This window comes from Micropterus salmoides, unplaced genomic scaffold, assembly GCF_014851395.1.
Source record: "Micropterus salmoides isolate LMB-PRFRI ecotype aquatic unplaced genomic scaffold, ASM1485139v1 Ms_hic_scaffold_11, whole genome shotgun sequence".
Taxonomy (NCBI): Eukaryota; Metazoa; Chordata; class Actinopteri; order Centrarchiformes; family Centrarchidae; genus Micropterus; species Micropterus salmoides.
Genome location: NW_024040152.1, coordinates 22166976 through 22185920, shown reverse-complemented (window position 1 = coordinate 22185920; position 18945 = coordinate 22166976). Strand labels below are relative to the sequence as shown.

The following is an 18945-nucleotide window of genomic DNA, read 5'->3' as shown; positions in this document are numbered from 1 at the left end:
CATGGAGTTGCATCTCCCACAGAAAACAGCTCGACTGTAGTACCAGCTTTACTTCCATATCTTATCCGCATCACTATGTAACACCATAACACGCGTCCCAATGCTCGTCTAGTGGCTAGTATGGCACGCCCTCAAACACACTGGTGTGGATAGGGTTGGGGTCGAGACCATAGACGTGACATGTATATATTCCAAAATTTCTCAAAACCCGAAAATCAATAAGGTTGGAGCCTATCGATACTGCTTTAGAGACTTGCGGGTCCTGTGATGTAACATTATGTCTCGAGCGTCAAATCTGATTTAATTTGAAACGCAATGGATAAGAAAATCATCAGGCTGCAGTCTCTGTTGGCTCACACACACACACACACACACACTCACACACACACACACACACACACACACACAGACACACACACAGCGGCAGCAGAGCGGGAGGCTGCGCCGTCGCGGTGCAACAAGGTGAGGGTTCAGTTAGCTCCAAACTACTGTAACGTTAGTTGATGACAGCGACGCTCGTTACTGTAAGTACGTGCAATAAAACCTTCGCAAGTAAAAAGAGACAATACTTTATCAATACACTTGTCTGTAAGGTAACGTTAAACATGTAGAAATGGTTAATTTAATCATCTCTCTCCTCAGTATCTCATCCTGTATGTTTTATACAAGCACAGCTAACGCTAGCTTGGCATTAGCCAAATGTTAAAAACAAGCTAAATAGAAAGCTGTCTGTCTGGAGCACAGACTGGTGTGTAGTCTTAAAAACTCAGCTGCTGGCTGAGACAAACCAGCCGCTCCTCCTTCTACCTGGTAACGTTACCTGCAGCCAGCGAGAGAGGAGGGACTGATACAGACTGATGTTATTCTTTCTAAACGTCACTCACTAGTTGTGATGTCAGATAAAGTTACTGAGTTACTATACTGTTGTAAACATTAATGTTGCTGCTCTAGAAACAATATTTAGCTGTATTTAAAATATTAAAAACAACCAGGCAGTTAATATGCACATTTCAATATAAGTGTTATGTCATCTCAATATATAACGTTATTGCACATTAAATATTTTCCTTATACCCTGCATGCCTACCTCATGCCCGTTGGGTCTGGTCTTACTAAATAACCATCACTAAATAATAGTAGAGTATCGATAAAGAATCGGATTGTTAAGCAGTCACAATAAGGGTATCAATATCAATAAAAATTAACTATTTTTCCCTCCCAGGAATAGCAGATATCAGTATCACTTCATTTTGGGGGGGTTCACAAGCCAAATAAGTTCAGCACTCACTGAAGTTTAGAAACATTTCCAATGAAAAAGTACGTAGCCTACCCTGAAACCTGGCACACTGAGACTGATTAGTTATTAATGGCTGCAGCTCTGTTGTTGGCAGCAAAGTGCACTCAATAAATGCACACAGTGTGTTATTACAGTCTGTGATGAATGGTGGGTTTTCTGTACACAAATTACCAGAAAAATGTCACAACGTCTACTGGACAGCCATAGAGCCAACTGTCTGGCATGTTATTGACTCAAGTAATTTAGCAGGAATCACTGTTGCTTTACTGTAAGTCAAATATCAGGATGACAACGGTAATTTAACGGTGACTTTGTTTAACAATGCTGATGCCGTTTTTTTCATTTTTAACCAGACTGAATGGGGTCACAGCAGGTTAAATGTCACTATGGACTGCCATTATGCAGCAGTGTGTGTGAATTAGCATGACAAAAACACTGTATGTGCTGAGGCAGAATGGAGAATAGGTGAAGTTTCGTTTGTTCGTTATTTCAAGAAGGCTAGAGCCTAAGAAGCCATGAGAGGATATGGCTTATATATAAGGTGGAGTAAAATTTCATCAGGCACTACGAAAGCAATACAGAGCACAACAAATATTAAGCCTCTCTTCAAAATAGACAAACCTGAGGATGAAAGCTTTGATGCTGGGTTCACTATACCTTTTGAATCTGGTCATTGTTCAAGAAGAGATGAAGATAAAAGAGAAGAAGAATTTTAAACTTTTAGACACATGGAAGATGGGTTAGTTAAAGAAAATAACAGGAAGAGGCTAGCGTGACTTGTTTATTGATGCCCTTAAGATTTTGTACTGCAGCCTCATGGGTCACTAAGGTGAAAAACAAAGCCATAAAGATCCTCCAGACATCTCCCTACCTATCGCTGCTCTCTCTCCCCTTTTGCATGTCCAATTAACTTTCCCTCTACAGTGCATATACCTCCTCTCACCCATGAAGGGAAATTGCTTCTCGTCTCCTCTCACGTTTTCCTTTTCACCAGCAGGCCTGTGGGAAAACCATGTTAGTATAGTGGATGTCACTGAGTCACTCAGCAAATGAACACTGATGATCACAGAGATCCAGATGGATTTTTTAGAAGAGTAGCTGTCCTCTCCTTTATGAACTGCATAGTTTTGTTACCAGAATGTTTTAAGATTAAGTGAAACCACCAGTTAGCCATTTTGTAACTCTCTGCTAAAAGTAAAGTTAATACACAGGCATATAACATATAGTCCTATTTTCTACAGTTTCCATGTTTGATTTTTAATACTTTGGGTTGAACACAGCGATGCTAATGTATCTAATGTGTCTTATGTAAATTATTAATAGTAATAGTGAGGCCTCTTAATTTCCACTCTCTCATCATTACACCATCACAATGAGATTTAAACAATCAATGGAGCATTTTCTTATTTCTACTAACTTAATAATTAATCATTTCTTCTTTTCGTTTGATATTAAGATCTCAGTCCCAGTATTAGCTGGTAATTTATTTCAAATTTATAGCCAACAAATCCTTTGCCATGACATGGTGTAATAACACTTAAGCCTTTATCTCTGACAGTGTATAATTACTGAGATCTCAAACACGACAATGGGAAGTCATCAAGATCCACACTTTAACTGTGCTCTAGGTCACAAATGTAAAAGATTGATATTATGGTGTTGATATTCTCATTACATAATCTTCTAGGTTGTTAACGCCCTCATTGTTTTTACTTCTTTCCATCCTCTCTCTTCCTCTCTGTTTACAGCTCTCCACAAAATATCGTCTTCACTCCTCACCTATGTCTTCTAAATTAATTTGATGTCATCAAACTCTTTAGACTTTTCGCTCCTCAAACTTCTGAGAACAGTACATTTCAAGAGGTCTTCGAACCTCTAAAATGGACCCCAAATCCCTCTCAGAAAGGTGAACGTATGTGTGTAAACATCCCTTCAACTTGCCTCTTCCTCACCCTTTCTCTTGTCTCCTTTCAAATGTCCTGTCTTTGAGATCTTCGTGGCTGTTATCCTCTGCCCTTAAAATGCTCAATGTATATTCGTCTGGAGAATAAAGTTTACAATTCTTTTGTAAAAAAACATTCTACTGTTTCACCAAAACATGAAAGTATTGCAGTCTAACTTCCCAAGCACTTTAGTAGTTGTACACATCACAAAAACAAAAAGACATAGAGACATGAAAGCATTAGGCTATATTAACAAACAACGAACAATGGATCAGATGTAACCGATGTTGTCTGTATTGACAAAATAGTCTATAGTCTAATATTACCTGCTGATAGTCTGAATGTGTTTTGACAGCATTTCATAAAATACGAAATGAGCAAGATTGTATTATAATAGACGTCTAAAACTTCATAGTCAGTTTGAACCTAGACACATTTTCCACTGCAAAAAAATCATTAATAGGCATAGGCCTACTTAGTCGGACCATGAGTAGCCTAAACTATGTCTAATCTGGATTAATATTTTCATCTTCAGTTATTGCCACCAGCATTTAGTCCTGTCAGGTTACAGTTTAGGCCTATTATAGCCTTCCTATTTAAAATGAATGTAGCCTATTGGGCTATAGGACAATTCCAGCATTTTAACATTCATTAAGGAAATTCCAGTCTGGTAAATGATGAATGAGCAACGCTGTATAAAATGTAATATTGTTAACGTATTGATACTTCCTCCACTCCTGCATTTTAACATAAATAGCCTATAATGGTCGGCATTGGCACGCATTCATATTCATAGCTCCACCTTATTAAAATGGAGGCTCTGCCTTTATTTACCCATTGCTGTAGTGAATCGCAGTATTGGAGCTCCTGAAACCAGAAACCAGTAGACTTCATTAACCTCTGACACTGACCAGTAATAAGCTATGTCAGTGAGCTTCAACCACAGGCAGATACCCAGCTTCCTCACCATTCAGCAAACCTGCATATAAATGTCAGCAAAATAAAGGTTTTGCTTCAGGTGTCCTGCACCACTGGGTATAAATGACGATGGATGCTGATAAGCCTGTCAAAAAATCCATCTCTCAGCGAACAAGTCCGTGAGAGAGTCATTTGGCCAGTCCAGCTATCACTGATTCAGCTAGTCTGCAGCTCGCATCTACAGTAAGTAAGACAACCGCCTGAGGGCTTTTATACCATTTAGGTGAGCATATCGGTGAGTTCAAGCCAGGCAGGCCCCATAGGTGAGAGCAGAGGAAAACAGCTGTGATCTGTGTATAGCCACCTCAGTACACTAGCTCACATTATTATCTGAAATGGTGAATCAACACAGCAATGTAAATCTATGTGGCTGGGGATGACACAAATCACTTATAGCCCTCTGGTACATTACACAGGAGGGGATGGAAGCTCTGGCTAAAAATGTATCTCCATTTTAATACAGACTACCTGCTTTTTCTAGCATGTTATTCTCTAAAATTCTGCAATAATTCTTGCCTGAAAGGTTTTAATGGTCTAAAAGGTCTTAAATTCTGGCTTTCTAGTTCTACTTGAACATATTCCAGTGGTCAAAAAGGAGTGCAATACTTTGCTTTTTGCAGCCTCGGTGTGTCATATAAAACCTTCTGCCACGAGGCTCATGAGGGATTTGGCGCTGACTGTTCACTCAATGTGGATATTGCAGAGTATTTGTATTCGCACAGTGGAGGGCTCTCAGCACGTGGTCGGGTTGGAATCAACCACATCCAGCAGGAACATCACGATGTGCTATGAGGATTGGTGGGCATGGAGGATCTTATTGAAACGCCTCATAGAGTTCCCTCTGACAATTCCCCAGAGTGTGGATGCAGAGTGGAAATGAGGAAGGGAGAGGTATTTCAAATCAGCAGATAGACAAACTGACTTTCTGTGTTTTTGTCTGTTCACTGTGTAATACAACTGAGTTCATGTTTACTGTGTATCTATGCTTTTGTTTGTCTTAGTGTTGTATTTATGTTCCCTGTGTTTTATGTGTGCTAAATGTATGCATTCCACTGCTGCATAACCAAAACTAAATTACTGATTTATTGATTGACCCTAGTAACTAAGCTAATTCAAGTTGCTATCAGTCAGGAGAAGCATAACAGATAATAATAATAAAGAATAAAGAATAAAGCAACAGTGCTTAATCTATTTATTGCAATTGTAGGGCCCTGTGTGATCTGATTGATTTGATATTTTATCAGTATTTTATATCTTGTCACAGTGACAAGAGCATTAAGTCTCCACTGTATTCCTATTTTTTAATGGCTCCAGATTTGTATTGTTCATTCAAACTGAATTTCCAACAATTTGACAGGGTAGAAACACAGAAATTAGATAAAATATTGAGAATGTATTTTTAGGTATAGTCTTTTGTAATTTACTGCTGGTGAGAAGTATAGATGGTGACAGGAGCTCAGGGCGGCATACTCCCAGAGAGAACATCATGCACTGTGGAGTGTCCCCATCATCACTCACCTCTCTCCTCTTTCCTCCCTCTAATCTCTTCGGTCACTGTATTGATTGACCTACTTCGTCCTTTTTCTCTCCATCTGCAGTACATCCACAGTGCTCCTCCTCCTTCTCTCATGCTCTCATAATCATAATAGTTTCATGCAACTCGACTAACACCTCAACCCAGTGCTCTGAAAACCTACTACTGTAACTGCCTTTTCCCCTTAACATGCTGTACTAGTAGGAAGTGAAATTCTTTATTGATCCCTGCCAATAGATTCTCTTTTTCTGAACACAGGGAGACCAGAGGTCAGAGTTCAGGGTGAGCTGCAGAACAGCACTCGGGGATTTAGCTGCCCTTCTCGATGCAAGCTATGGTATGATATTTTGGGAAAAAACAAACGGTATTACCCTACAGGAGATTAAAATGAAAGCCTTAGTGATACATTACACTCTTCACCATACAAATTTACAGGTTATGTTTGTCTTATTCCAGCCCTGATGCTGTAGTCTGGAACTGTAGCTGATGTCAATGTTAATTAGGCTCATATGTGAACATTTTTAACCCCAGAGCAACATATAGTACCCAGTGATACAGCGGTAAATAATACATCTAACTTTCACCTGATCACTGATGCAAAACCCTTATCATCAATTATTTCAATAATGATTTCCACCCCCCAATAAAGCCATTTCTGATAAAGAAGTCATAAACAGATGATGTGTATAATGCTGCATATTAAAGACTATTAATTACTCATATGGTTTAAAAAGGATGGCCGAACTGTATACCACTTAAAATTTAAATATATTTTATTATGCAAAGGCTACTGTACTGTGGCACATCGCCTACCTTGAGCTATAGCTATGGACTCGAACTTGTGCAGTTCTCGCAGCAGGCAGGTGCGCTCAGACGGATGAAGGCTATATATAAACTCCTTGGCTCCTTGGGGCGAGTTGAGCGGCTCCACGGGCTCCGGGTGTGTGCCCAGGTTACACCGCTGCACCAGCATGAAGAGGGGGGGCTCTGAGGCAAACCGTGCCGGGGATGCTATGGCGGGTGTCTGGTGGTTGCTGAGTCCGGCTGTTGCCAACCCAGCGCCGGCTCTCAGAGAGAGGGCGGGCCGGAGGACTCTCCGCAGGCAGGGCAGCATCTCTGGGATGGGGGTCGAGCAAATGCGCCGGGAACCTGATGCGGAGCAGCGGAGGACAATACAACAGGCCTAGTTACCACTTTCAGCCTACACTCAAAACACATGATCATGCAGCTTTATATAATAACTCTATCATTCCAACTGATCGCTGCAATGGTCGCATGAAAACACCCTACACATCCTCAATCTGAAGACAGCCTGGGTTATTTAAGGGCAAAACAAGGCCTGTCATTAACAATTACACATTAGCTAAGAATCTTTTGGTTCAAGCCCATTTTACGCGCATTTGTGATTACACAAAGTAGGAAAAGATGCGACAGCTGTCCATAAAAATCAAACTGCAACTTGTCTTGTCGGACGCACCTCAGTCGATGTTCCGCCGTCCCGTCCAACAACCTCCAAAACAAAACCTCGAAAATACAGAGAAGCTGCTCCGGCGCGCACGTTTTTTGTTTGCCAGTTGCGATATTCAGCAGATGTCCGCGCACAACCTCAAACCCTGTAACTGGCTGTAGTAGTGGCACAAATTCACATTTTTGCGAGCGTAATCCCGGCTGGCGTAACCTCTGGTTGACAGGATGGTGTGAGGCGGATGGGAGGAGGGCTCCAGCAGCCCCCAAAATATTTTCCAATGGCAGCGCTGCTTTCCTGCGTGCGTAACTCTGACGGCACCGCCACACGTACGTACATTCAGTAGCCTACATGGGCTTTATCAGAGATGCTCTGTGCTACACCGCGTCTGCCATAACGGACAAAAATACGAATTTAGTCCTGAATATTTAAGTTGCTGACCTTTGAGAAGTTAATGGTGCCTGTATCCTCGCGAGAAACACAACTGGAACGATCTGTTATTTGTACCGTGTATATGTGTGGTATCACTCTTTTCTAACCTAACATATGGCTATAAAATAATTAAGCAAATAATCCAGGGGAATGCGCCTAGTTCATTTTTATATACTAATATGTTACAATAACGCCAGAGAAGATAAGCTACCTGTGCCGTTTAGTGAGACGATTCGCGATAATTAGCGTATTTGAAACATTATATTAATATCAGATGAAAATTCAGTTTCTCTACAGTATAGTCACAGACATGATCTAGTATTTGCCTCCCTCTGTTATTATGCACGTGGAAAATTTTAGCTATTCAACCAGACTACGGCCCGTAAACCAGGAGGAAGCCTGTGCTTGAGGTAAAAGAGGAAAAAGCGGTTGTTTTACTCTACTGTTTGTTCATGTATTTTCTGATTTAATTTAAGGCTTTTTGGGTGTCATACTGATTGTTTTGGTTGTACTTTTGTTGATTTGACCAGTGTTTCAGGCACCTAAGGACGGGAGGAGTGATGTATTATCCAAGCAGAAGCTCTTAACCAGGGTAGTGTTAAAAGCAGCTCAGACAAGATGGGCCCCTAGTGGCCAAAACCAGGCAGTCATGTGTTTATATCCTGATAAAAGGCCCAGTGAAGATTTTATCCATTGCCCCTGTGCTGATGTTATCCTACTGTACAGTTGAAAATTTTCCCACCCACCACCCCACATTATGGCCAGTTTTCAGACCAGGTTAGTAAATACACACACAGATTGCACATTCAAGAAGTCAGTGAGCCAAAGTAAAATTTATATTTTTTATTATATTGCTAAAGCTGTCATTACACAAAAAATAACAATCTTTTACTTCCTGAAACAAACTGCATCATAGCCTGTTGAACTGTACAGGGACAGACAGAGAGGTCAACTCTCCTCAGGGGGAAAAACAAGCTAAAAACTAAATGAGAAACCAGGTTTAACTGTACTTTTCAAACCCTCACAAACTATAAACTTCTTATTCATTGGATACACTGACATTTGGCAACTCTGATATAATATATATATATGCTAGCAATTTAAATATGTAAATTACAGGATTATAATACAAGTTTTAGACAGGTGGACGGCCAAAACAACAACAACAGAAATATGAACATCAACAATATCAAGAACTCAATGCCGGGTTTCCCAAAACATGTAAGCAGAATCTTTGCTATGTTAAAATTTAACAGCATAGGGGTATTTTGTATGCAAGTGGTTCGTGGTGCATCCCAGTTTCCACTATGGGTTTAATTCAGGCACAGAGATGATATTTGTTTTTGTCATCCCTCCTAAACTTCCTATTACATTAAATACACAAGAAATCTGTTTAAAATATAGAAACAAAGTGGATTTTAATGCTAAGATGTCGTTGGGAAACTCAGATTAGGCCAGACATTGTGGGCAGCGTGCCATTTGTTCAAATCTAATAAGATAAGATAAGCATTTTACCTGCAATCATAAATAACTAGGGGACAAACGTTTAAATTCAAGTCACCCTCGAGAAACACTTGGAAGTCTGCATCATGCAAATACCGTTTGTCCCCGAATCTGAACCCATAATACTGATGCAAGCCTTTCCTTTATAAAACTAAAACTTTTGAAAACACATTTGGAACACATTTTGTTGCAATTATTAAAATGCAGCTTATGTGTGTGTGTGTAAGAAATAAGGGACATAATGAATTGTAGCAGGACGGTCATGAACATTTCACTGATGAAACAACACATCATCAGATAATACATGCATGGATAGAGGAAACAACTCTATCATTCTTTAAGTATACAAAAATAAGAGAAAGAAAAAGAGAGAAGAAGAAAATAAATTAAAAATGTGTTTCTGAACTAACTTTTACAGCTAACATTTACGGTTTCACACATCTTGTAGTAGCCATGGTCTTACAGTGCTTTAACAACTCTTTTAGCCTATAGTCTTACAGCGCTGCAGTTTGAGGAAAAGCCTCACACGTCCACAACATCTTATTGTCCAGATAAACAGAATACTTTAAAATGTACCTGTGCTGATGTAATTATTAAACAATGGATTTTGATGTGATTTCCTAATTTATAAGGTAACTAAATCTGTACGTACTTTGATGCATTTAAAAATAATCAAAACTAAAATTGGAGATGACGGATGTAAAAACCTAATTAATCAAAAGAATGTGAGAATGCACGCTACATGCATTTCAAATAAGACAACAAAAAGTTCATTATAACAGCTTTCAAAACATCAAAAATATTTTCCCTCATCTATAAAATGTTTGATAATATATATAAATTTGAATTAACGCTGACTTTTGACATGGCACATCTGTACTTACACAATTAAGCACTGTACTTAAACACACAATTATTAGTACTGTTATGAGTAATGAATGCACAGCAGGTTGCAGGATGGCTAATAAATGCTATAAAACAAGAAGGGGTTAATATATAAGGGCTAATATATAAACACAAACCACTGAGGAGTTCTACAAAGCTCAGCGTGTAGATATTGCAGATTAAATTCATAGTGGAAAGAAATATGAAACATAAAACCAAATCACATCCAAAGGAATTAGGCTATGGTGATCATTATATGTAATCAATAAACATCCTGTTTGAAGATGTTAAACTTAATTTGCATGGCACTGTGGAGGAGCAGAAGGACATACAGCAAAGATACAGTGAGTGAGAAGCCCCAACACACTCCTTGGCAATAGACTTGTGCAAAATTATTTACACATCATATAAGGGCCGCCACTCGTAGTGTCTCTTAATGTCACAACATCAACCACGTAACGCTTTAGTCACAACTTTACTACTTTAACACAAAGTCGGGTCATTTGCTTTTTGAGGAGCTTGTCATATTGGTCATACCCATGCCCACGTTAGCTCTGTGGATGTCTCACGTATTTAAGTATCTGAAGTGTGAAGTGTGGAAGACAGCTTTTACAACACAGCACCTACAGCCGTCAGGGCGCCCTGCCAAGTAAGCAGTCAATGCAGCTCAAGAAATGCCGTGTGGTTCAATGAAGGCCAAACACTGGAGCCATTACTTTCTAGCCCACCTGATAATTGCTCTCTTGATGCTGTGTTGTACTTGCATTGGTTATTGCGCTCCTTCTGCCAAGTCACTTGGCAGTTGGAATGCTTATTTGTCCCACGGTGGTACAATGCCCTCCCTAAACACTGAGTGTTTACATATAATTCACAGTGTTTGTTTTGAGAAGAAGTATTCTCATTGTCGTTGTCCAGAGAGAATACTAGATTCATGGGTGTAAAATACGTCCTTCCTGTCAGAAATTAACACACTGTGGTGTGATGCTTCTTCGTTCTTCTCGTTATTTATTGTCAAACAACAACCTCATGTTTTATCATTACACAGCTTGGATGTGGGCTCGGATTTGCAAATACATGTTTAGCGCTTAGGCTAAAAACCTTTATTTGAAGAACCTACATAAGGAGTTAGATCACACCTCGTTCAATTACTGAACTTATAAAGGTCTCCCTCAAGTGGGCCTGTGATCTACTTTAGGTCTAAACCAATAATCTGGCTTTATAATATCATTTCTGAGGCATCATAAGCCAAATTAGACATTGTGAACCTGAACAATAAATGTATCTATATATTTTCTTCTCTGAATCGTTACAGATGGCTTCTCACAAGTGGAAATTTACAGAATGAGAAACGCTACATGTAGAACAGGTGTAATTGATTTCTCATATTAGCATATCAAGCCTTTTGATTCTGTACATTGCATGTCTATCTAGCATTGTTTTTACTTTTAGCCTTTGAACTCATTTACAGTGAAAGGAGAGCCTCTCTTCTATGACATGAGCTCGCATGTTTCTGGCATTGTGTCATCATGCGATGCGTGGTGCAGAGCGGTCATTGGTGAGGGTTCTCTTGAGCCTGACCCCCTTGCGGATGGCCACCAGCATGTTGCCTTCATCCCCTTCTCCTGCCTCCTCCCCTCCCCCTTCCTGCTCTAGCTCACTCTGAAGGTGCTGCTGGTTGGGCAGGGGTACAGTGGGAGGATTGGTTGTAGCCTGACCACTCCAGGACACCACAGGCAGGGTGCCAGCATCCCCAACTCCTGCAAATGTTGGAGAATCTGGGCTTTCTCCTCCTCCTCCTCCTCCTCCTCCTCCTGCTCCTCCCCCGCTCCCATTAACTGCTCCTGACATATCTGGCACTGTAGGGATTTTTACTGGGATGACAGGTGTACGAATAGGGATGGGGCCTGTGCCTACGACTGAGCCTGAACGTCGGGCGGAAGGTTTTGAAGAGGGGGTGCGGCGGATTGTGGCAACCCCAGGGGTGACGATAACCGGACCGTGGCCTGAGGAATAGGAGCCAGGGGCATTATGAGAGCTGGATCCAGAATAAAATCCCTGACTTGAACACATGCCTGCAATGACAGAACACAAATGATCATTAAGTCATTAGCATAATGAAATTTACTTCTAATACAGTGCATTTCAGTTCATTACACAGCAGCCTTTGGTTTCTTTAACAATAATAACAAGATAGAGAAAGACATAAAGAGAAACATGTGTACATATCCAACTGTGACACTATCAGTGCAGCCTGTACCTGTCGGGGTAGGAGGGTAAGCCCCAGTGTGGATAGGTGTGGCGGGATAGGGCCCTGCAGGGTAGGCCCCCTGTCCGGGGTAAGGAGCCTGTGTGCTGGGCAGGCCGGCTGTGGAGGCTGGCCGTTTGCTCTGGAACATGAGTCGGTAGGACTGACTGATGTCACTGTTTCTGGGGATGGTGGAGGACTTGTCAAAGTCCAACTGTTGCTGCTCAGGCTCCTGATCTCCAGCCATTGAGAAATAGTCATAGTCTGATACTAGAAAGAACAAACGGAGAGGCTAAAAATGTACTGACGCAGCAAGATATTACAATTCTAGAGGATAAAAGAGAAAGAAGTTAGCCGTGTAACAGTGAGAGACAGTCTGATTCTAGAAAGAGTGTGTTACCCTGTGAAGGTATTGTATCTTCAGAGCAGCAGGGTGTGTTGGTCTGCGTGCTGTAGCCACTGGAACACTGGATGGAGTCTCTACTGGACCTCTGGGTGTCCAGCTCCAGACCTCGGGATAAGGCCAGGGCCAGTTCCTCATGGGCCTCAATATCACCAGCCTGGAGCAATCACCCAAATGTTAGAAACATTTGGTAATAGTGTCTGAAAGCATGACTGTCTGGATACAGCCAAGTACAATTTGTTTGTCATTAAAATCATTAGGTGCAACTTATTAAAGTCATTAAACGGGAACATTAGTGGTAGGAGGCTCATTCATGTGGTCTAAATGACACGACATCGGCCTGCTGGAAGTTGAATGTGAGGTCGCCTGAAAGCAACACAAATGGCACTAAATTTAGACTGACCTATGTTCATGTGTTTCGTCCAGTACTGGCAGAATTAAGTGGGAAGCAAATCACTGAACAATTCTGATATTTTTGTTGCAATTTGCCACCAGCTGCAGCAAAGTACTGATATTTTCAAGCTCAAATTTTAAAGTGGAGAAACATAAAAGTGCACAGAATGTCTGTAATCATATAAAAGTTCCTCTGCATCCAACATAGTAAACTAGCAAAAAGTGTTAGTCAGATTAATCAACAATTAATGAAGTCCCTATAGAAGTGTAAAGACTAACACCGAACATTTCACAAGTTGCTTTTATTAATAATGATTTGTTAACACTACCAAACTATTTGGTTGTAGAGTAGAAGAACAGTTACAATACTACAGATACAGTAACAAAAAGTGATTATGTTGTAATAACAACAACAACAACAATAATAATATATTTATAGAATAATTATATTACAAGTAATTAACCAGATTATGTGCTTGCTTATTGTAACAGCTGTTGTGGAACAGTATGAGACTAAAGCTGACCTTGAGTGGTGCAGTCACAGTCCTGTTCTTCTCCTCCACTGACGGTTGTAGCACAGCCGGAGCTGGCACTGAGTTTGAGATCGAGGCCGGGCTGCTATCATTACTCACACTGCCATTACTGTCCACTACAGCTGGGGTCGCCTTTTCTTTCTTCCTCCTCAGTGTATTGACCATGGGCTGGTCATAAGGGCCTGGTTTGGCCCAGTCCTGTAAAGACAGACATGTCAGGGTTGATCCTTCACATTTGTCTGATGTGCTTTCCCCCAAAGTCCAAAGTCTAAAAGAAGCAAATTGATCGACTAAAAATGGATTTGTTCAGTCAGTAGTACAGTAAACATGGCTTGCATGTTGACAAGGAGGATGGGAAGAAGTTGATCGCCAAGACCGAGGTGATGAACAAACCTTCCAGCTGGGGACTCGTGATGAAGGCACCATGGGACCCAACGTGCAGTAATGAGGGTAGTCTGGCACCAAGGCTGAGGCGGGACGTGACCATGAACGAGTGGGGCAGGAGGAGGAGGTGGAGGATGAGGAGGAAGGAAGGGAGAAGGGGAAGGCAGTGCTGGACCCTGAGCCCAAACTCCCCCCGCTGCTATGCAGGTAGGCAGGGGAATTGGCCGGACTGTAGTGGTCAAAGCCATTCGACAACTGGATGTGTGTGCGTCGGTGGGAGGCGGAGTGATAACAGAACAGAGTAACAGAACAAACACACAATGGGATAAATTATTTATGATAAACAGTAGAAAATAAAAACAGACCATATCACTGAGGAGAAATCATTCAAAAAGGAACACAAAAATAACAAGGAATCCATATTGATAATACAAAACAAAAGAAATGGTCACAAATGCTGAACTGAATGAAAACTGGAGAAACTGACGCACATGCCAGAAAATCTGGAGTTTGGAGGGAGTTTTTCTGTCACAAACTAAAGTCGATGCAACATTAGAAATTTAGTATGAGGGCATTGTGGTGTGAGTAATGCTGGTACAACACAGACGTTCATGTGAAAGAGCGGTAAGGTTCATGGCAGATGAGTGTGATTCACCTTGTCAGTAATGTGCTGAGTTGCAGTAGCAGCAGCTAGAGAAGAGGGGGTGCTGCAGTCACTGTGAAGCTGCCCAGTCTCTGAAACCTCAGAGGACCTGGAACTGGGACAAGGCTGGGACAGCGAGGGCAGCAAACAGGCAGTGGGAAGAGACCAAGAGAATAGAGGAGGCAAGGGGGAGATTGAGACAGACAGACATGTCAGCAGGTAGGCAGAGAGAAGCAGTTTGTTAAAGAGAGCAGAGGCAACTTCATACCAGTTCTCAGCAGTTAGTGAGGCATACAGCCAAGTGACAATACGGACTGTTGAGAAGGTGCACTAGGAGTCATACCGACATTACTTGCATGGACATCAGCAGAGTTGCAGCCTTGTTAAAGGGAAGCACAGGCAAAGTTCTGATATGATACCTAATCCATGCCTATAGGGAAATAACTTTTTGCATGCTGCCCTCCAGGAGGAGATTAGGGATTGGGGGTAGCTACGAACTTCACCCTACATAGAAGTGGGTAATGATATTAGAGACATCCACATTAAGTAGAAGCCATGTCTCAGCCTTATTGGCAATAGGAGGGCTGATTCCTGGGACTGTACTGTAAATGGATCAGGTATGGACTTGCCAAACCACCTTTACTACATCATAAAAACTTGGAGTCTCACTTCACCAATGTGTTCTGGACAGGGGAACTCTGGTTGCTGGCGTGCTAACAGTGCAGCCGCTCTTATGGTTGATTTCAAGCCACAAACCCCACGCGAGACAATCCCCTGGACTATAACACTGATAATTATCTGAAACCCTGTGTCAGATGGTTAGATAAAACTGACAGAATCAGACCTGCTCATAGAGACACAATCTTAGAGCCTGTAAACACTTAAATATATAATTTTAGTGTGATACATTTAATGAAAATACAACACTCAGTGTGCTTGAGCCTCAGCAAGTTGAACCAAACCGCAGTCTGTCACAGCGGTCGACTCTTTAATAGCAGGATGGGGCTGACCTTTTTTGCCCTGGGCTAGAATGGAGGCAGACTAATTTCCTGTGCATTTATGCTATAATAATAGCACCAAAATGACTTCACCATGATCACACACACTTACTGCATCCAGCTAGCTGCCAAGGGAGATGTGTGAGAAAAGAGTTATGTGGATTGCTGATTTGGGGTTTTCTCTCTGTCTCGGACTACAATGCCTTTTAAATCATACAGCAAATGTGGTTTTATAGTCTTGTCTCAGCCATTGTACATTCTTAGAGCCAAAACTATGGTTAAGTGTGGGCAGCAGAGGGTTTTTCTTACCTTTGTTTCAGCTGGCATAGGCGAGGATGATTTGGACGATGTGTATTGGTCGTGTGATGAGGAAATGAAGCCCGAGTCGTGGGAGGAGATGCTAGAGAGCCGAGCTGGGGCCTGCTGGGGTAGCGTGGAGCTGCGGTACCGATGGCAGGGGTGATGGTGGTGGAAGAGGTGGTGTGAGGAAGAGGAGGAAGAAGAGGAGGAAGGAGAATGAGAGTGAGAGCCACTGGATCCCCTGGAGTCACTACTGTTAACGCTGTTCAGACTACTGTGAAAGGGGGATGGAGTGAGGGATGAAGGTAGAACCAGAGGTAGGAGAAGTTTGGCAGTGACGGGGCGGCGGGGTAAAGAGAATCAAGTGTACCCAAAGGCATGGATCGAAAAAGGAAGGTTGGATAAGAAAGAGATCAAAGGAATAATAGGGAGGGAATGAAGGCAGAGGATTGGGGGGAGTGTGGAGGAGACAGGGTGGGAAACAATTAACACAGCACACCCGGATGCAGCAGGCTGTGACTGAGGCCAAGCCAGTCAAAACAACAGAACAAACAAAAATAAGAGGTGTGATATCATAATGAAAATATGTCGTTTTCATAATATTCACACAGACCGCTCATGAAAAGCCCTAGATCTAATTACTGTGTGAATTGAGACTTGAAAGCAACACTTTGAACATCTGAAGCAGATATAAAAATGGTATATTGCAAATTCTTACATACAATGTGTATCAACAAATGTACAGACTTGACAATCACACATAACAAGGCATAACTATACCTCGTTTCAAGAACTAAACATTAGTGAAAATTATAAATTGCAAAGCAACAAAATCACAAAAGCAGCTCTCACTATGATTTGTGAATTTCAGAGGTAACTTTTTGAAAACATAACAAGCAAAAGCTTTGAACAAAAAGTTTTGATTCAATCAGAGAAAAACCACAACCCACAAATGTATGTTACAAGATTTTACCAGGACAAATGCAAAGCAATACACAACCCAGGCATAAAATGTCTTACACTAAAGTCTAAACAAGGACAGTTCAGGGAAAATCATTGGGAGATACAAAAGGCAGGGAGGACAGACAACATGGTCTGAACAGCTATAGAAAAGAAGGTGCACTTTCTTGTCAACTCTTTAAAAGTTTTCTAACCTCTAATCCTCAGCTTTTTTAAATACATTTTGACCACTGGGTGGCAGACACAGATTGTGCAACACAAAAGTTCTATATGTCCTTGTTCCCCACTGCATTACACCGATGTAAGGTATCTCCCAAGAAGATTCATAACCACTGATAAGGTCTAAAGGACTGATTTGCATTTTTCAGTACATCCTATGTGTCTACATATTATGCAATAACCTTCTTAGAAAAAGGTGACCAAAATAACTGTAGTAAATTCATTTTTTATTTGGCATCATTTTGAAACACGCTGGATCACAAAAGGGTTTTGTGCGTGCAGTAGGTAAATGTGTACTTGAAAGACAAAGCCTCTGTTTCACTTATTTGTGGCTATGAGTCTTGTGATTGGCTGTGAGAGCCTACCTGCACATGCTAGACTTCCTGGACATAGTGGTGCTCGGGGATGAGGGAGGCGTTTGATATGACCAACCGTAGTCTGAGCCCTTCAGGTCCAAGATCACCTGAGAGGGAGGGAAATATTAGTCATAGGTGTGAAGAGGAAAGGCAGTGAGCAGAGCTATAAATTAGTTTAGTTTTAGTTCATTGTTCACAGACTATATCATCGTTGATATTTTGTTCACCTGTTCACTAGCAGGCGGAAGCTTGTGAGGGTCGGAGGTCAGGGCTTTGAGATCATCAGAGATAGCTTGGAGATGGGTGACCTCTCCCAACATAGAAATCTCCTCATCCTAAAAGAAAAAATGTCAGAGAGGGTGGTAGATTGAGTTCTTATTCAAGAGTTTTCAAGAGTTTCAATAGTAAAAAAAAGTCCTCTTTAGATAGCAGCAGTTGTTTAAACAGCTCTTTAACAGAACAGAGCATGAAAATGCCTCGTTTTTCCAGTCAGTGGAATTAAAACATAAAGTGAGGACACCATGTAGTGAGGTGACTTCCTGTCTTCCAGATCTTGGAGTGCTTTCAGAAGGCTAATCTCTCTCTCTCTCCTGCTGTACTCACCACTACAGGCCGCAGCAGGGCTACGAAACAGCAGAATCTCTGTCTGTCCTCTATAAGAGCCTTCCTCAGGGCCTGTTTCTCTGTCTCTTCCAGCAGAATGTATTTATCACTGACATCCTGCATAGCGCTGTCCAGCTGGGGTTGGATATCACCACGACCTAGGGGGAAAAAAGGACACACAATAATGCACAAAAAAATGTATATATGTATATATAGGTATAATAAAATGACCAACTGACAAGAAGTCAAGGAACTGAGATGTAATGTAACCACTAAGCCTTCCTTACTAACACAAATACTAAAAAGAATATATTTATGCTACTGTCACATGCATGAATAATCACAAACAACATGATCATGAAGCAATGAAAGAACATTTGGTGGCATTCTGTGTTTTTTGGTTCACTTCTCTCAGATGCTGGCTTGGACTGTTATTACGGCTCTACATGTTATCTTTTCACTGTGGACGTTGCTATCTTCAACGCTAGCATTTGAATGTCCTTGCTACTTTTTGGCTATCGCTTCCACATGAAGGGCCACTCTTGTCATTTAAGAGTTTCCTGTCTCTTGTTCAGAGGTGGTAAGAAGGTTATCTACTTTAGGCTAATCTGTTGCTTGTCTTGGAAAGCTTCAGTCTATTATGCTAAATTGTGCTATTATGCTTGATAGCCAGAGTTCTGACTATCCATACAAAACTCTTTGTCAAACACTTGAATTCTAGCGTGTTTATAGACAGGGTTAAGAGAGACTCTGTGTGTGTGCGCGCGCTTTCACGAATGACCAGAATGCAGGGCATCTCCAAGGCCATCTGGTTCTTGTGCTGTTTATATGCATTTGAATTGGATATGTAAATCCAGGACTGTGTTAGGGC

General features: G+C 41.4%; 2 protein-coding genes across 7 annotated transcripts in view; both read right to left on the bottom strand.

Moving 5' to 3' along the window:
• LOC119897873 (transmembrane protein 65-like) overlaps positions 1 to 7477 on the bottom strand; it is a 38524-nt gene extending 31047 nt beyond the window's left edge. The window contains exons 1-2 of the mRNA XM_038711893.1: positions 7230 to 7477; positions 6566 to 6901 (exon numbers count right to left, since the gene is read on the bottom strand). Of these exons, the coding sequence (XP_038567821.1) occupies positions 6566 to 6866 (301 nt within the window). The 5' untranslated portion in view covers positions 6867 to 6901; positions 7230 to 7477. The remainder of the gene's footprint in view (positions 1 to 6565; positions 6902 to 7229) is intronic.
• Positions 7478 to 8477: 1000 nt separating this feature from the next.
• The window catches only part of LOC119897871 (protein MTSS 1-like), a 56102-nt gene continuing 45634 nt past the window's right edge, over positions 8478 to 18945 (bottom strand). For 2 of the 6 annotated variants that reach the window (XM_038711886.1, XM_038711888.1), the window contains 10 exons: positions 18075 to 18232; positions 17699 to 17806; positions 17481 to 17578; positions 15946 to 16210; positions 14651 to 14764; positions 14005 to 14250; positions 13603 to 13809; positions 12683 to 12842; positions 12295 to 12552; positions 8478 to 12109 (listed from right to left, as the gene is read on the bottom strand). In XM_038711886.1, the coding sequence (XP_038567814.1) occupies positions 11562 to 12109; positions 12295 to 12552; positions 12683 to 12842; positions 13603 to 13809; positions 14005 to 14250; positions 14651 to 14764; positions 15946 to 16210; positions 17481 to 17578; positions 17699 to 17806; positions 18075 to 18232 (2162 nt within the window). In that variant the 3' untranslated portion in view covers positions 8478 to 11561. The remainder of the gene's footprint in view (positions 12110 to 12294; positions 12553 to 12682; positions 12843 to 13602; positions 13810 to 14004; positions 14251 to 14650; positions 14765 to 15945; positions 16211 to 17480; positions 17579 to 17698; positions 17807 to 18074; positions 18233 to 18945) is intronic. The other 4 variants (XM_038711887.1, XM_038711889.1, XM_038711891.1 and 1 more) reach the window with 3 other exon arrangements.